This window comes from Plecotus auritus, assembly GCF_963455305.1.
Source record: "Plecotus auritus genome assembly, chromosome: 4".
Taxonomy (NCBI): domain Eukaryota; kingdom Metazoa; phylum Chordata; class Mammalia; order Chiroptera; family Vespertilionidae; genus Plecotus; species Plecotus auritus.
In genome coordinates, this window is record NC_137775.1 from 164764139 (window position 1) to 164783286 (window position 19148).

General features: G+C 38.7%; 2 protein-coding genes across 2 annotated transcripts in view; one reads left to right on the forward strand and one right to left on the reverse strand.

Moving 5' to 3' along the window:
* LOC308246119 (uncharacterized protein) overlaps window positions 1-19148 on the forward strand; it is a 202033-nt gene that overhangs the window by 177917 nt on the left and 4968 nt on the right. The window contains exons 3-5 of the mRNA XM_080664072.1: window positions 4014-4452; window positions 5844-5887; window positions 18336-18441. Of these exons, the coding sequence (XP_080520198.1) occupies window positions 4039-4452; window positions 5844-5887; window positions 18336-18441 (564 nt within the window). The 5' untranslated portion in view covers window positions 4014-4038. The remainder of the gene's footprint in view (window positions 1-4013; window positions 4453-5843; window positions 5888-18335; window positions 18442-19148) is intronic.
* On the reverse strand, window positions 5235-9566 carry TFPI2 (tissue factor pathway inhibitor 2). Its single transcript, XM_080664071.1, has 5 exons — window positions 9404-9566; window positions 8997-9179; window positions 7981-8160; window positions 6590-6760; window positions 5235-6252 (listed from the first exon to the last, which is right to left on the reverse strand). The coding sequence occupies exons 1-5, from the start codon at window positions 9477-9479 to the stop codon at window positions 6176-6178; spliced, it is 687 nt and encodes a 228-aa protein (XP_080520197.1). The 5' UTR covers window positions 9480-9566; the 3' UTR covers window positions 5235-6175.

Below are 19148 nucleotides of genomic sequence, written 5' to 3' on the forward strand. Positions count from 1 at the left end.
TTTTACAAGTAAAAGTTATCAAAAAAGATTAACATGTAACTTGAGGAAATAATATGAAGATTATCCAAAAAAACAGGAGTATATAGAGGGATCTTACTTTAAAACAGATTGTAGAATATCAACTTATCATGAGAATTATAGTGCTGTGATTCAGATGAAAAATTTCCAGGAGAGGATGGCTAAGAACAGTGGATAGACCTCTTTAGTACCAAATATCAAAATAATTGTCTAAGCAAAAGGTTAAACTCCATTTTAGTTTCAGATGGGAATAGCTAGACTCAACTACAAAACTCTAGCAATTTTTGTCTTTGCTAAAGATTCTATTTGCATCAACTACTAGGTAACATAGGTTAAAAATGCATCCTTGGGTTAAGGAGCGTAGGCTCTGAAGGTAGTGTCAATATATAATTTTTATTCTGTATGCATTAAGAAATATGAATATAAAATCAAAGCAAGTTAAGAAAAGAAAATTTGATCTATTGTTTTTAAAACTTAAAATATTATTTTAACATAATGTTTGGGATTTCAGATTTAGATAATTTGGATACTTAAAGAGTAATCTCTTCACACACTCTCCAAAGATTGCACAGAATAATGAGATCGAATAAAACTACCCATACTTGCATCTTGGGCAAAACTAAAAGAAAAGAAACACATACATTTCAATTTACACGTAACTGAGGAAATAATGTGAAGATGATCCAAAAAACAGGAGTGTGTAGTGGGATCCTACAATTGGTGAACTGTAATGTTACCCTAAGAAAAAGAGGGTTTTACCCCAACTGCATTGAAGACTATTGGGGGGAATTGGGATGGAGAAGAGACATGGAAGTTGTAGAACCAGAGGTGGCAATCATGGGAAGTCATTGTTTAGGGTGGTAGTGATGAAAAGGCCACAAAAAACACATACCTTATGCTAAGGCATAAAGCAGTGGTCCTCAAAGTGCGATGCAAGCGTCCATCCTAATCACCTATAGCCATTGTTTCTAATATACATCTTTGAGTACCAACTCAAACCCACTAAATCAAACCTGTGGGCATGGGGCAATAGGAGCTGCAATGTCCCTGGCTCCCCAGATAGTTCTCAGACACAAAATTTGAACTATCAGGTGGTATAACATGCTTTGGAAACTGAACATAATTTAGTGTAACTGAATTGTAGGTTACAGGTGACAGTGAAATGAGACAGATCAATCCAGAGAGGAATGTCATGATCTACTTGTAATAAGTCTTAAATGACACATCAGGGGCTTAGACAGGAACATGAAGATGCAATAGGAAGCCACTAAAGTGTTTTAAGCAGAAGAATAACCAGACAAGATTTTTTTTCAGATAAATTTCCCTGGCATCAATGTGTATGGTTGGATATACTAGTAGAGCAAACATAGGCAGGAAGGAAACTTGGGAGAATAATTTTTCTAAAATAAGATTAAAATAGCCTTGAATTGATACACTTGACAGCTAATTGAACTGGTGAATGAAGGGAGAAGTAATTTTGGATGAATCTCATTCCCACATTTGCTTGCCTCCATCTCTAAGTTTATAACAGAATATATAGACAAATAATATTTTAAAGCTACAACTCTGCACTTTTCCTTATATATATCACAAGACCTATATTTTACTAGAAACGTGAAACTTGGAAAGACAAGTTCCTGCTACTTGGATGGAGTCCATAAGTTCCTAAGAAGCCCAAAGAAGGACTAGTAGACATCCTGGTGTTGATTTTTGTGCTACACTCCCTGGGGACAAGCATCCCCCTCACAGGAAACATTGTTAGCTAAAGGTCCACGAGACTGCTCGGGAAGGTAGCATGTATTCTTGGAGGTATGTGAGCCAGGCAATCTTGAAGGCTCCATTGCAGTTTCTATGGTTGAACATGTGTGTACATAAAGGTGGCATGAGTGGTAGTCCAAAGTAATTTTTTTCAATAAAAGACTGTGTTATTTAAAGCCACCCTGTTCCTTTTTTGTCTTTTGGTGAATGAGACATTCCTTTTAATTAGGCTGTCTGATGCAACCACAGTAGTGACTTGTCTCCAAGCTGATTATGGCAAAAAGGAATTTCCCTTTGATAGCAGAACATCCTACAACAGCTTTATGAAATAATGATCATTAAAATAAAATGGCAGAGGTTTAGGGTATTAGAACAGTTGTATCAAAAGCATCTCCTTCCTACCCATGCTGAACTGAGAACTGCCCCAGAGGGCTTTGACTACAGGAAGATTATAGGCAGCAGGTATCAGTCAAGCTTCTGTGTATCATTAGGAACCCCCCAAATCCCAGAGGCTCTGTATCACTCATCCGACAACCCCAGAGCACACACAAGATCCTTCTGCCATAATCATTTTCAAAAACCACCCAAAACAGTCATAATTCAACTAAAAATCTTTTAATGGCATCTGCTTTTGTCTCTAAAAGCACTGCCTCTTCCTCCTCCTCTTTAAAATTTCATTGGTTTGTTAGAGAAACTGAGCTATTTGTCTTGTAGAGTGTCCAACATTATGAACTTGGCTGATTGACTTCTTATGGTTTCTTCTAACTTGCTCCTTTATTCCCAATACTCCCCTATAATCGGACAATATGATAGTAAGATCTAGAAGCTTAATTAACTTCAGGTTCAGTTGTTTTCTTTATTTCTTTCTATAGGATTACTTCCTGGGAAGGGATGTGCACTTCATATTACCTCACATTAGGTAGCAAATACTGTCGGCACACTATTAGTGATGTTATAATTACTTATGGGTTCAGAGGCATTCTTCTGATTCCTCCATAATATTGTTCTTCATCAACCTGCCAGCCATGGTTTCTACATCCATGGATGATTGTTGCCTAGATGCATATTTTCTTTGGGGGTATATTATAACACTTTAATACATGTATTATAGATTCTTTTATGAGTAACATTCTTTCATACACTATTTAGTTTCCTTTTGGTACAATTTTAAAGGATAAAAAAAGAGGATAAATGCTTTATTTTTTCTGTATATTCATCATTTTTCAAAGTAATGAGAATGTTCTAGAAACCTCCAAAAAGTGACCAAGGAAGTGTTGTGTAATTATGAACTAATTTTATATTCATATTTAAATACTTATATATGTTGTGGTTATTTGTTTTGATGCTCAGGTTGTCTCATTTTAGCTACTCTCCTTTTGTTTGTTTTTTTCTGTGTGTGTGACATGATTTAGTAGTCCTTGATAACTTCCTTGCTTTCTGGAATAGGGTTGCCCAGATTCACCTTACATATTATTCTCCATTCCAGACCTGGACTCAGCAGTTTCTCCTAGAGCCCTGGCCCCAGTTCCTTTTAGTGAAAAATAATACTTAGAGACCACAAACTAGTAGTGGAAAATAATATTTAGAGGCCACAAGATAGTAGGTGCACTTACTGCTACTGGGTTGTCATTTCTTCAAGGACTTTTCAATGGAAGGGTGGAAAAATATTTTTTTGGGGGAAAAATTTTGAGTTCATACTAATATTTGTAATTTAAATTTAAAAGTTGGTTTTTCCCTTAATTTCTTAATTTTATACTTCTATCTCTTTTTCTCTTAACACTGAAAATTGTGACTTCTAAAGAAATGTAAATATTTACATTTCCTAACAGAACATATAGTATAACATAGTATTCTATATACGATAGCTTCAAAATAACAATATCAATATTACTAATAACAATAAGTTTGCTAAATGAATTTTCAAATTTCTTCAGAATTTACTTGAACCTTAAGAATGTATTCTCCAAAAGATATATAATCAAGATACTGGTTTGAAAAGTCACTGAAAATTATTATCCTTTGTGTCGTTATGCCACTATTTGGTGTTCATTTGGGTTCAATAACTGGTTTGTTTCTAATTTTAGAGGGAATGCCTTTTATTCTTTTAATTTTGGTTTTTAATTATGTAAAGTATTTACATGGTCTATGATCAAAACTATATAGCTATGTACATTCACATGCATTTTGTTCTTGTTGTTAATCCTCACCCAAGGATATTTCTCCATTGATTTTTATAGAGTGGAAGGGAGAAACATCTGTGAGATGGACATGGATACAAAGAAAGAGATGGAGACAGAGATAATGAAAGTGGAAGACCTCTGTGAGTTGGAGACAGAGACAAAGAAGGAGGAAGACATCTGCGAGATAGTCTCCGAGACAATGAAAGTGGAAGACCTCTGCGAGATGGGCCCAGAGACCATGAAAGTGGAAGACCTCTGCGAGATGGAACCAGAGACCATGAAAGTGGAAGACCTCTGCGAGATGGAGACAGAGACAAAGAAAGAGGAAGACATCTGCGAGATAGTCTCCGAGACAATGAAAGTGGAAGACCTCTGCGCAATGGGCCCAGAGACAAAGAAAGAGGAAGACATCTGTGAGATGGAGGAAGCCATTCCCTGCTCATCCACATTCGACTGTGCATCCGGATCAGGGCCGTCGGTGAATCTTCCTCCCAAGGTACGTGTCCTTGACTGGAATCTAGCCTGGGACCCTTCAGTCTATGGGGCAATGCTCAATCCATTGAGCCAAACCAGCCAGGGCTATTCACATACATTTTATCTCCATACCTAATTCTTTTTTCTCCCTCCCCCAGAGGCAACCACTTTTATTATCTTTATATCTTCTGTGATTTGTGTGTGTTTATACATATTGTGCTAAACCCTGTTTTTCTTAATGTATTCTGAGGATCAAATGATGTCTATATAGATATTTTGCTCATTTCTCAACCATAATTTCTTTAATCAAATCCCCTTTTTATAAGCAGCTGGTTTGTTTCCAGTTTTCAGTTATCCCCCAAAATACATTAATGAATGTCCTCAGGCAGATACCATTTTATATATTTGTCACAATACCTTTGGGATAGATTATATTGTTGTTGTTAATCCTTACTTGAGGATATTTTTTCCATTCATTTGTTTTTTAGAGAGAGTGGAAGGGAGGGGTATGAGAGAGAGAGAAAGGAAGAGAGAAATATGGATGTGAGACAGACACATTGACTGGTTGCCTCCTGCAAGGGCCCTGACTAGGGCTAGGGTTCAACCTGCAACCCAGATACATTGTGCCCTTGATCTAATCTGTGACCCTTTAGTGCAAAGGCCAACGCTCTAACCACTGAGAACACTGGCCAAGGCTGGAATTGATTTTTAAAAGAGGAATTGCTTAAACAAAGAGAAAATGCATTTATAATTTTGCTGCATCAAGTGCATACTTTTAAACATATTAATCTTGCCAAGAAAATGTAGGAACTAAAAAAATACATTTATTATTGAGAAAGAGAAAACTGTTTTAACTGGAATGATCAGATTTATCAAGAATAATTTATTAGTGGGAATCTTAATTATTAAATTCATGCATAGTCTCAGGTGTAATGTAAATAAACACCTTGAACAGTCAAACAGTTTTAACTTCAGTGGTCTCCAATCCATTAAGTCTTAGGAAATAATGTAATAACAGGAAAACTATTAAAAGCGATCTATCTGTATGTATACACAAACACAAACATGCAAGTGGGGATGGATGGATAGATGGATACATAGATAGATAACAGGAGACAAAGAGAACTTTTTCCCTTGAGAACATTTCTGATTTTAATAAATTTACAAGCTCTTTAATTCAGTCAAAATTTTATTTTATTATTTTTTAAATGACACAACAGAAATTGAAGTAAGTTAGCAGTGTCTAAATAATAGCACTTGTAATATTTTTTAAGCTATAGGTAAATATGCAAGTTTGTCGCCTGGGACCTAAAATATAATCCATCTTTTAAATGTAAAAGAAAATGTATTTATCGGTCCTTTTTATGTTCATATGTATTAAAAGAACATGATTATGTTGTCTTTGTTTTTCAGTCACAATCTTCGTCTAATATCAAAAAAGCAACTGCCAAAACTGGGTGAGTCATATTTGCTTTCTTATTTTATACTTGTATCTCTTTCAGGCAGAGCAAGACTTCAACCTCATAAAAAATAGTTATATGGTAAATAAAAAAATAACAGTTTCACATTTGAGTAGCAGCTAGTTATGTATAAAAGTGGACAAAGTTTTTAAAAAGTAACTTTGATCAATAAAAACTGGTAAATAATCACTAATTATTCATTTACCCGTGTTAGCATATTATTCTTCAGATATAAGGCAATAATTGCATTCATAAGATGACATTAAAAAAAAAAAACAGTTAATATCACTTCTTCTGAAGTTTCAGTCTTCTATCAGGAAAGAAAAACCTTGGCATCTTCTTACCTATTTTCTTCCTCAAGGCTAAAGTCAACAAAATAAAAATCAACATCATATCAGTCTGTAGGATCACTATAAACCACGATTTCCATTATGTTTATAAACCGACCTCATCTTATTTTTAATGATTACAAAGTCAGTAGTACTGTCCACCCAGTTAATAGCATTAGAACTTTAAAACACATTCTTAGCTAGCCAGAATAAGCATTTTCACAAAATTGGTCAGTACTAAAGTACCACTTATGTAGAAGTAGTCTGGAAATGGCAATATGCTATTAGTAAAATAAATACATAAAATATAATTTTGCTTATGAACTATTTATAAAGTTGGTTTAAAAACTGAATAAGAAAAATGCACTACCTTTCATGCAAACACGTTTGCAGTCCTTCATGCTAACAAAATTATTGTCGTTCCCTCCACAGCCAGTATAGGTGAAGGCCTCGCAGGCATTGTGTCTTGGATTAAAATGATAGCGAGTCACATTAGCAGAGCATAGTCCCTCATCTCTTGGACTGTAGCAATATGACGGACCTTTATGCAAAAGACAATGAAATTAGGAATACAGTGATACCAGAATAAGCTGTGGTGGTTACTAAAGTCCCTGGAGAAAATATAATCTTATGGAAGCTTCATGCTGAATCCAAAATGCCATTTTAAACCATTTAAAAAGTGTGCCTCAAAACTCAAGAAAGCTTTACATGGTGTATTTTGTTAATTCTATATTTTGATAAACTGAACAGAATTTCTTCTGAAGCTATCATTTGATTGTGTAAAGAAATGAAACCCCAAAAACAGATATGATCAGGTGAAAATGGGATGCATTTCCAATGATAATATATGACATGCTTTGTAAACTTTCTTGTGTTGGTAGTTTTATTTTCAATGTGTTTATCAGTTCTCCTTCCATTATTAATCATGAATACATGTATCTAATTCCCAGGTAGCCACTAGAACATTTACATTTACACAAACAATTTAAGAAAACATCAGCAACAACCATCTCCTCATTAATTCAAGAGTTTGCATATTCACAGTATTATAACTATAGAGATTTATCAAAGTCTCTGCCAATGCAAATTTTCCATGTTTGAATTTGTTTATCAACGTGTATGTATCTCTGTTGTGCCTAAGGAAAATGCCTGTATTGTCTCTCTCTACAAATATTAAATGCTGCCAGAGCAACCCATTATTTAAGGGACTGTGTGTGGGTGTAGGGGACTGTAGATAAGAAATGGGGAGGAGAGAAAAGAGGGACAGAGATCTCTTTATGCTCCACAATTTGCAACTACTAAAGGATACAGAAATTTAACCAAAAACTTTAGAAATTTTCAAGTTTCACCATCTTAAGTCTATATACATTCTACTATTTTGTGCATACAGTTGAGTCCATGCAAATCTGAGGTCATGGCATGCATTAATGAATACTTACTGTGATTTTATGTGTAAATCAAATAGATGAGAAATCGTTTTAAAGAAACAGTACAGAGAAGGAAGCAAAAACTTGAATCATGGCTTTGTAGCTTTCCAGGCCTGAGAATGTGGCAAGTTATTAACTTCTCCCAGCTTGTACTCTTATAGGTAAAATGGCAATAATAATACTCCCTCAGAGGGCAATAGTGTGAAGACTGATATCATATTATATATGAAATTGTAACAATGCAAACCATGTGAATTTCACATTGAATTGATTTTTTTCACCCTGAAGTCTTAATAAAGAAATGGAAGAGAAACACCATAAAAATATTATTTACGTTTCCTTGGTACACAGAAGTCCCTGCAAGTAGCTTCATCCGGGAACTGGTTCCCACTTCGGTGACACCCACCAGACATGAATTTTTCACATGTCATGGAGCTTAGATTGAAGAAATAGTCTCCTCGGGACTCCCCACAATGCCCCTCACTGACTTCCAAACGGCAGATTTTGGGAACTTCTAGGAAAAGGAAGACAAAAAGCAGTTCAGAAATTAGCCTTCTTAGTATTACTTTCCACATTTTACTCTATTTTCAGAAACAACTGGGTGGGGGAATGACATCCTATTTAGTGCTGGGATGGTAAATCCCCCAAAGGCTGTCCATTAACACAGTTATTTAGCTTTTCTGTTGTTGTTTTTTTTAACAGTGTCTCCAGACCGGACTGAGCTGTGATCTTTAAAATTCAGTAGCAAGACTGTTCGCTTAGAGAACATATGAAGTTAAATAACTTATCCGCAGGAATATGCATTTCCCTTGGCTCTGTTCATTGAATGGCAGAGCCCCATGTTCTGTTGTTAACAGGCCTTAACAGGAACAATAAACATAATCAAAATAGGAAACAGTATCTCGAACCTCCACTATATCCTTTATGCTCACACAGACATGTTTGGTTATGAGGAGACAAAAGCAAGGTGATCATTAGCTAAATCACAGTTAAGTAATAAAATCCACTAAAAGTGTTTCAGATCGATTGGTAATTGACAGGAGGAAATGGTGTTCTCAAGGAGGCGTAAAAACCATAGGTGTAGAACTAACGATAAATACAGAAAAGCACGTAGGTTGCACCTAATACACTGCACCCTTGCATGAGATTGCCCTAAGGTGGCATCTTGCCCTGAGTCTGCGCAGGCACCGAATTATGATACATGCCAATGAGGAGACAGAAAGCGCATCGCAAACTTGTGATGACCTCAAACCAGAGATCCTTGCTCGGTCTTGGAGGGCGTTCAGGCTAACCCGCAGACAATGGGACCTGGAGTTAGCTTCTCCAGCTCGCTGTGCAGCCACGACTTACTCTCTATCCTCCAGCACGCTTCCTCGCAGGCCTCCCGGGTTTCGAAGTTGTTGGCGTTGCCCTCGCAGCCCCCGTACATGAACTGGCGGCAGCTCTGGGTGTACCTGCTGTAGTAAAAACTGGGGATCCGGGCGCGGCAGGGCCCCACCTCCGGGGGCAGGAGGCAGATCTCCGCGTTGTTTCCTACGGGAGGGACCGAGGGTCGGGGAGAGGGAAGGAGATCAGCCACTTGCCCGGGAGGAGAGGTTTCCCCGGCGCAGAGGGGCCTCTATGGAGAGAGAAAGTACACACTGGGGCGGCTGGGACCTGGGCAAAGTAGGGGAGCGAGCCGGTGGGGGGCACCCTTGCCACGGCAGCTGGGCCCGGAGGAAGCCAGAGGGTTGAGGGGGTCCTAGATGGGGCGATACCTAGGGGATCCTGAGCAGCTGTTCCCATCAGGAGCAGGGGCAGAAGCAACATCCCGAGGGTACAAAGAGGGTCCATGGTGTCCAGGTTCGTGGAGCCCGCGGGAGGAGGGATCCCCAGAATGCCCGGCAGGAGAAGGGTGCGCAGAGTGCGTGCTGCTCCGAGGCCTGTGAGCCGGGCGGTGGGTGTGGGCTTTATGTAGGGGTGAGTGTCCTCCCGACCCCGGACGGGGCGGGGCGTGCCTGTGGGGAGCCCGGCGGGGAGGCTGATTCACGCCCTCGGGCTGTGATCCTGACACTGGAAAGTGTGTGCTGGGAGAGGAATTCCCCTCCAAGTTGAACCTGTCTCCACAACTTTCTCTTGCGTGCAGCAGGAATGACCAAATGGGGCATTCTGTGTCAGTGATGGGAAATGGACAAAGTAGAGGGAAGTAATTGCATAAGGTTCCAGCTTGTAGCATCGCCCTGAAAAGTGGATCTATCCTTTGAAAGCATAAGTCCACGTATTTCAAAGGCAGAGAGAAAGTGTGAAATTCATTGGGCTTAGGCTCATTATAATAAACCCTTTAGTTAGATTAGAAAGTTAAGTATATGTGTGTTTATTTACATTTATACGTGCATACATACATACCCATTTCAATCGAGGTCCACATTACATTTAATAAAAGGCTCCTAATATATCTTAAGTGTAATTTCAAGAATTTTTCATAACTATGTATACCTTTGTAATCACCACTATAATTAAGCATTGGAACATTTCCAACACCCCAGAAAATTCAATCATACCATTTTCCAGATAATCCTTCCATCCTCAGGCCAGAGGCAACTACTCTTCTGATCACCATAGATTGGTATTGCCTGTTCTTGAATCTCATGCAAATAAAATCATAAAGCAAGTACTATTTTGTACTTCATTTGCTTCACTGCTTTTTTTTTTTTTTTTGAGACACATTTGCTGTATAGTTTGGTTCCTTTTAAATGCTGAGGAGCCTTCCAATTTGTGAATATTCCACAAATATCCTGTTACTGGACATTTGTGTTGTTTCTAGTTTGGGATTATTATGAGTAAAGCTGCTTTGTGTGTACATACAACTTGTATTACTCTTGGGTAAAATATTTAGAAATATTAGAAACTGCCAAATCATTTTTCCAAAAATGATAATACCATTTTACACCCCCATCAAGCATGTGTATAAGAGTTGTAGCTATGTTTTTTTGAGCAGGACAAATCAGCCCCTTCCCACACAATGTCAGTGCATGTGTTAAAGTTCATTATTCCTTTGTCATAGTAGCCTGAGTCTAACTTTTTTTTTTAATCCTCACCCAAGGATATTGATGAGAGAGAGAGAGAGAGAGAGAGAGAGAGAGAGAGAGAGAACAAATCTGAAACACGAATCGGTTGCCTCCTATACACACCCTGAACAGGGATCGGCCTGCAACCTTTTTAGTGTAGGGGACTATGTTGCAACCAGCTGAGCCACCAGACTGGGAGAGTCTAACCTTTTATTTATACAAAACAAATCATCTACTCTGGTATTTTTCATGAAATATTAAAGATATTTTGGAGGCTATTTTAATGAGTTCTCATGATGAATGTGACTTCCCTTCTTCCTCCTTTTCTTCTTGTTCCATTTAATATTCTCAATTCCTGGCTTCTCCATATTTGCTTGAGGATATGGAAGCAAATTTACAGTATTTCTCTTCCAAATTTCTGAGAATCCCTATGCTCACAGTAGTTAATAGTCTGGGCTACTTTACCCATCATAGCCTCTTGTGCTAGTTTTCAGTTATCCTGACATAATGGCATAGAATTATATTCCTAGGAAAACCAGCCTGGCTGGAAATACTGTCCTTTATGCTGTCAGATTACCAGATATGTATGGTTAAGAATGACAGAAATACAAGGATAGATGTAACAACCAGCTTTCCAGGAAGAAGAATGGAGCTGCTTTGCATAGTTTACTGATTTCCATGTGGCAAATGCCCCCACTATGACCAATTTCAACCCTCAGTTTGTCAGAGCCAGTGTAAGCTGGCTCTTAGCACACCAATGAATGAGAGAGCCAGCTCATAAGAGAATCAGATTAGACCCTCCCAGTACCTCCCAAATATTTGGGAGGGAAATTTTTACCAAACATTTAATCGGGATCATGTTCAGGAGAAAAGTTCATTCCACTTCAGACTTACCTATTCCCATTCTTCTGAATATGATTAAAGGTATCTTCCAAATGGACTACAATTAATTGGACTGATTCAGAGTCAGACTTGTCATTCAGCATTGACTATTGTCCCTTCTGTTGTTTGTTCTCCGCTGCTGGCATTTTGTGATCATTTTTTGCTTCATAAAAAAAGAGGAATCTTTTGAATTAGGACAGATTATTTTGAGAAATTGCATGACGTGTCAAAGAAGACCTGGATTTTATCCCCTGCTCCTTTGGACCAGTTACATAAACTCTCCAAGGCTCAGTTTCCTTATTTGTAAAATGGATAGAATAACTGGGCCTTAGAAGTGTGTTTTGAGGATTAAAGGGAAAGTGCCTAGGCGCTCCAAGAGATGTGCTTCAGCTCCTCACACACAGGTGCATAATCCACCCCGATCCTCTCATGGCCCAGTTCCTATTGTGCCTTGGCACCAACCACATTGAGGAAACAGAGCCATCGGAACCATTCTTGTAGGACTGAAATCTGTGACTTGGCTCATGTCAGCTCTTCTCTTTGGCTGAGGTCAGAGACCGCCTCTCTGCCTAGAAGGAGTCACACAATCAGACCTCACTCTGTAATGGTCTCTTCTGGAGAAATGAGTTTCAGGGTTCTCTTGGCCAGAGCAGGGTACTCAGTCTACTCAGGCCTGCTGTGTAAACACATGGAGGAGGCGAGGGGAAGGGGAAGGGATGGGGAAAATGCCAAATCCAGGCTTTTCACCACCCTCTGTGGTGCAGAGTCTGTAGACACAGGCTGACACCTATGTCCAGAGATATTCCAGAAATATTAGTTTCCTTCCCTTGTTCTATGCCAAATAGGGTGCATCTTTAATACCTCTGTGAGTACAGAGCAAGGACAGGGAAGAAAGAGCATTGAACAAGCAGCGTCGTTAGAAATTTGAGATCATCAAGCCAGGTTATCAGAAAGGAAATTGGTCCTCTTATTGTGAATCACTTGAGTACTTTCATGTCCATGAAAAAAAGAAAAATCTCCCAATGTAAAGGAGAATCTAAACTTCCTGGAACTACTTTAAATTACTGAATTTATCTATGTGACCACCACAATCAGCCTCCACAGGGATGTCCTTGTACTTCTATCCCCTTAAACCAGTGTCTAAGCCAAAGGTTACGACATAGCTGAGGAAAGCAATTCCTTTACCCAAAGTCAACAGGAAATGCAAAGCTGGAGGGAACTGGGAAGAACAGTCACCCAGATTGATTTGTCATTGCAATACCAAGTGACAGCATGGGTGACTGCAGCTAAACACAGAGGCTCAAAATAGTTTGGAGTTCTGCAAAATAAGGCCTGGAGTTCTTACAATTAGAATGCTGAATGGAACTATAAGTAAGATCTGTTCCAGTATTTCCATTTTACAGAGTTACAAAATTGAGACCTAGCAAGATAAATGGCTGATGGTGTTTACTTACCTTAGTTGTTGGCAAGCTGAGACTAGAACCCAAAATCTTGAAACCCAGGCCTATATTCTTTTTAACTTCCCCAGACCTGGGCTCTACTCTACCAAGATGTTAAAGTAGCACAACAAAAAAACAGAATTAAAACACACAAACACTACAGTGAGTTCCGGAGCACCTTTCAGATCCCTGCCTCTGTTCTTTCTCCCCAACTCCTCCCATGCCCCACAACAAATGGATATAAAGTTGATTTGGGACACATTTACTCCTAGAATTCCCAAGTCTTTGGCTTAATGTTCTATCCTCTGAGAACCCCCATGGACTTGGGAGATAACTATGAATTCAAGGAAAAGATTGAGGCAGATGGTCTTTCTCTCTGTCAGACACCTTAGAGAGGTTGGCATGTCTAGCCCATGAGTGAATGAAGAGAATTCATTGAGCCCAGTGATTTGGGGTTCCATATTATAAAAAACAGTTGCTTAAGGAGTTGCATTGGTAACTCTTTTAAAAAAAGTTCTTGCTGCTTGTTAGTTTAAGCCCTGTCAAAATAAAGTCTGAAGTGAGTCCAGCTGGCACCAATGAGGAGTTTACACATCTGCTAAGAAATCCAGTTAATCTCTTCTAAGAGATTAGGGGTCATGAGGATTTTGTTAAAGTTTAGGCAACTGTTTCACCAATGAGGCGTTTTTCTAGCAAGTTGGGCTGTGTAGGAAATGTTTATCCAGTATGCCCTCTGTCTGACTCAGACCACATTTGTAAGTGTTATTATATAAATTGGTGCCATATGAAAGGAGGAGACATTCCCTGTGCTTAATTTTATTAGGCTCATTCTCCCTAGAAAGAACAAGATCCTGGAGTGTATAATGTGTCTCCTACCATGGTCATCCTTTCATTCACCTATTTAAAAAAGAAGCAAATTAAATATTTTAAAAGTGCCAAACTTAGTTCTAGGTATTTGGGGTGAATAAATACATTAGGAATCTCAAAACATCATAGAGTAGACTGATGAACATGATATAACACAGTGTTCTTAGCACACCATTAAAAATATGTACGAGGTCCTATGGGACCACAGAGGAAGAAATAAATAAAATTAAGCAAGAGCTCAATTCAAAATAAAAGCCAATCCACACAAACATATCTAGCATTCCATCTTCAGTACTTACAGGACACACTCATTCCTTTATCAGCTAGTTGCTTTGGTTGGTTGTTTTAGGAGCAGTGGTTCTAGCAAAGCATTCTCTTCTACAGGAGGGCAGAATCTCTGAAACACCTTTCTCTTCTTGCTAGGTGTATGCTTCCTCAAATGTCATGCTTACTTAGGATGCTGGCCATCTTTTCTCTTGCCCAGATTATTGTATATTTAACTATATAGGACACCCAGAAGGTTGGGATAAATTTTGGACTATTTAATCTAAGACCTTTCCTGCACAGTGCAACCTCACCACTTACTCAGAATTCTAGCCTGGGTGACCAGTCCACAGGAGATTGGCATGACAAGAATGGGGAAAGGAAGAGAAGCGTTTCCCTAGTTCCTGTATACCATGGGGGACCTCTATAGCAGTAACTATAATGATGGATATAATGTTTATTGAGAATTTGCATTCTATTTTGTATTCCAGTTATCCCCTGGAATAACCACTTAAGGAAGATCTTCAGTCTCCCTCCCCACTCTCCTAATAAGGAAGCCGAAGTTCCAGATTGATATGGGACTTGGCCAAAGCTATGCAGCTAGCACAGTCCATTTGCATCAGGATTCCCTGGTCTCTGCACACACCTTTTTTTTGTCTACATTAGTGGGGACCAAAGTCAAGTTTATTATATACAACATATTCTCATAACCCTAGCTGTCAGTTCCTGGACAGCTCTATCTCAGAAACCTTTCTCACTCAAATGTAACATTTATCGTTGAGAACAAATAGGTAGCTACAATTTAAATATGTTGCTATAAAGCTCTAAGAGAGACATCTGCCAAAGTTGATAATCAGATTAGAGGATTGAGAGAGTTAAATGCTAAACTCTTTATTTTCAGGGTTATATTTAGCAGAAAGTAATGGACCTTGACCTTTCCAAGTATAAAGCCACCCTTTCTTGTAAAAATCTGTCATTTTTTATACTCTACTCCAAATCTCATGTTAGTTATACATTACTTACTAAAGTGGCCTAAGCCCTCCAAACGTTGATTTGTTATAGCTTTATGTGGAAAAGCTTTATATCTTAAATCACTTGAGAGGGTCAACCTGCCTTTTGGAAGAGGCAATAGCTGCAGTTTGAAAGGGGCATACATATCCTAGGACTCTCACTATTTTTTTCCTTTTATTGACTATTAGTGGGGGAGAGGGGAAATAGGGTTGAATTGAAAGGTCTGCATTAGAAGAGAGTTGAGTACACTATTATATGTTTCTTCTTAGCCCCTATCACAATCTGATACAAGATAGGTTTTATTCTTTTATCTTGTTCATTGTTTTGCTTTCCTCATTATAATGTAAGTTGTTTGGGGACAAACATTTTTAAGTTTTTCCTCTGCTTTACCCTTAAGCATCTATATAGAATAGTGTCTAGCACATAATAGTACTTTAAGAAATAAGGAAATTTATACCCACATGATTACAAGTTTATTGTACATGACACAGTGGACTTGTATCTGAAAAAATGTGTCAAAGTGAATGTTTATAACTCAAAATACTTAAAGTATACTGGCAACATTTCTATTTCAAAGAATCTATGATTGATCTCTGTATAAAACAAAGGATTTCAAAAACTAATTTTCCCATTATATTGCCCTTATAAATTAAATATTTGTCCAGTTTTCTCCAAAATGTGCTAATCTATAAAGTATAAAAAAGAAAACAGGTAGTCTTTGAACTTCATACTAGCCTGTTTTAGTTGTAAAATAAGTTAGCAAGAAACCTAATGGAAACTCTTAAAGATGCTGATGAGACACTTAGGCTACCAATATCCCCTCACCCACATCCACAAAAACCAGTAAAAACCATAAACTGCCTAATATATTTTCAAAAGTCCCTCTAGGGGGCAATATTGCCCCCATTGAGAACCACTATTTCAAGGATAGGGTAGGACTGAGATATGTCCTTCCCCTCCTCTTCTATTTGTACTTAGTTCTTCTAATGGTAGGATGGAGGAAGATGTAAAAGGCAAATACCTTCTATTTAATGGGGGTATGTTTCCCCCCTGGGTTAGCTTAGCTACTATCTTAGCTTATGGATCTGTATGTTTTCAGTCTTCTCCTTATATTCTGATAAAGATGGGGTTAGGATGCTTGCTAAGAGGGCCAGCAATCTGATCTAGCCCCACTTAGGAGCTCCATGGAGAGGTAGCCCAACCTGAAAGCATAGAATATAAGCAGCCCAGGCAGCAGGGTAGGAATGGGAAGGGGTGAGTAGTAAACTCTGCTTGTTGCTCTGTGTAATTGTGGGGTATAAAAAGACAAGTCTCTTTTATGCTAGTTGAAAAAGGGTAACTGAGAGAAGTGTGCTGGAGTAGAAAACATTCCAGGCCAGAATACAAATACCTAAGTAATAGCGCCAGCTCTATTGCCACCCATTGGATGGTTTTGGATATTTTAATTCTCTAGACAACCTTTGACTCATCTTGAAAATTGGATAAAGATTAAATTAGAAGATGTTATATCTGAATTCTTTAAACCCTTGAACTTAATACAACTCTGGGCATTTGGACTCTCCTTATAGGCAGTATATACTACTTTTATCTGTGAGTCTGGGTGTCCTTGAGAAAGGTGAGAGTTTTGATCCTCACTCTTTAAATTTACAGAACAATAGGCAGTAGTAAGGACATAAAAGTTATGAAGGATATGCGTGCTCTTGTAAAGGCCCTTATTATCCATAGTGTCTTAGATTTCTTAGAAGCAGAGCCAGGATGGACCCTTGTCCAAGTGATTCATGGAGGGTGAGCTCTCGGGAGAAACATCTGAAGGAAAGAGGAGAGCAGGATGAAGCAGTAACAGGCAGATGTGGGGTTTCAGAAGTCTAGTTTCATCCTGAACCCATGGGTCTCAGTTACACCAAGATTCTTCAGCCCAGAGTCAGGAGGTCTGGGCTATTGAACCTCACTTCAGCCAGCCATTTACAACAGGTCATCTACAGGGGCCAGTAGTATCCCAGGCATCACCTGTTGAAGTGGTTCCCATAAGCCAAGGACAGACCTATGCAGGTTTTCCCTTGGCAGTCAAAACCCACAGATGTTGGAAAGATGATGAATGCCCACTCTGGAAAGGAGAATCTGGGTAGGGCACCAAGAGTATCTACTAGGCATGGTATTAAAGGAGCCACATCATGTCCTCATGCTATCCTTTAAGAGCACTTATAAAGCCACCTATCAGTGACAGGAAAGACAGCACAGTCTGAATAAAAATGGGGCCACAGAGACAAAAGAAAAAAAAAAGTGGAGATTATAAGCATGATGCCCCTTGGCTCTAATGAAATACCTTCCAGGCAATTTCATATAGGTACCACCAAGCTACTGTGCCATCTTTCCCATGGACCGCAGAGCTAATGAAGGAGAAGAGGTGACTGAGAGTGCAGAAGAAAGAGTCTGTTCTTTTATAATGATGTTGGCAGATCAAACTCACTAGGCCCCCTATATCTTGCCACGTTTGCTTATCGTTGCTGTCCAATTCTTTGAGACGGTTACATACAAATTCCAAGTATTCCAACGCTTTGAAGTAATATGCTAATTATTTTTCAGTAACCAAGTTGTTTGTTCACTTTATTTTCATTTTATTGGTGCATATTTCAATCCCATACTTATAAAGAATTTGTAATGACACTTTTTTATGCTTCTCTGTTAATACCAGATTAAATACTCTAGTGATTTAAGGGATTAATGGGCAGTCCTGAAAATGACCTTAAACAAACTTAAATGGCATAAATCATATAGTGGAGGGCTTTGGAGCTGGAGATGAGGGTAGGAATCCAAATGTTGACACTGGGGGAGAGGGGGGGGAGAAGAAAAAAAAACACAAGGAAAAGAAGGAGGAGCTTTGGGTATTTAAGATTACCTACTGACTACACTGACCTCGCCTCACAAACATACTAGCAGGTGTTTAGAGTCTAGTTCTTGGCTTAATCATATTAGTGAAGATTATAAAGAAGCTTTAAAATCCCAAGACTAGTGTTCTGTGCTAGAATTGTTTGGAGAGCATTTGTGAGAAATTGATTCTCAAACACACAAAGAAAGAGACAGTTCACTCAGCAAGCTAAGAGCTGAGGGGAGGGTTGGCTAACATTGACTTGAAGCAAGTTCCACAATTCACGTGTATGAACTAACTTTCTACCTTTTAGCAAGAAAAGGTTGCCAGCAGTCAATATGGAAGAAATGGCAGAAAAGGAGAAACTGAGGAAGGAAGTTGCGCAGCTCCGGAGAGAAGCGGCACTGGAAAGAATGAAGGTAAATTGTTTTCTTTTGAATTATATTTTAAACTAGAGATGCAGTAGGATTGGCCAGATTAGAAACCGCTGAAAGAGTACAGAATTTGCTACCCCCAAATATGCCTCTTTGGTATAAGGATTACGTTAGTCTGATTATTGTTAAGAAACAGCAGACACAGGAGAAGCTCTGAAAACATAGCAGAAGTTGCCCTTTGGTAAGAGATTTCGACATTTATAAGGAAAATCTCCATCTGTGAGGGTGTCTCCTTTCTGTACCTGGAAGAGGAGGGTGACTAAATCTCTAGAAACTATTATTAAGGGAGGTGAGGACTTCAAACTGTACAATCTTATCCTAGTTTGCTGTGCTTTGCCTGGGAACTTCTCATAAAAGGTCCTCAGTCCCACCCTCCCACCCATCTTTTATCTTCGGATGGAGATGGTACATAAGGAACTGTCTTGGGCCACTTGGGGAATTACTCAGTTTTCCTGAGTATCCCCATGTATACAAAAGGTATATATGTTATTAAACTTCTGTTTGTTTTTTTTCCTATTAATCTGCTTTTTTTTTATTACAAGGCCTTCTGAGCCAAGAACCTAGAAAGGTAGGGGGAAAATTATTTTTCTGGCCCCACACCATTCACTGGAGAGGTTCAATGAAGTTAAAAATAAACTGTGCAGGTAAAAACTTATCAGAGATTAAGAAAATGAATAATCACAATTACCTCT

Excerpts from the sequence above, each read along its gene's own strand:
- TFPI2 (XM_080664071.1), bottom strand. The coding sequence starts at position 9,479 with ATGGACCCTCTTTGTACCCTCGGGATGTTGCTTCTGCCCCTGCTCCTG. Across the intron at positions 8,161-8,996 it reads AGCGTGCTGGAGGATAGAGA|AAGTTCCCAAAATCTGCCGT; the intron begins GTAAGTCGTGGC and ends TCCTTTTCCTAG. Across the intron at positions 6,761-7,980 it reads CTTCTGTGTACCAAGGAAAC|GTCCGTCATATTGCTACAGT; the intron begins GTAAATAATATT and ends TTTTGCATAAAG.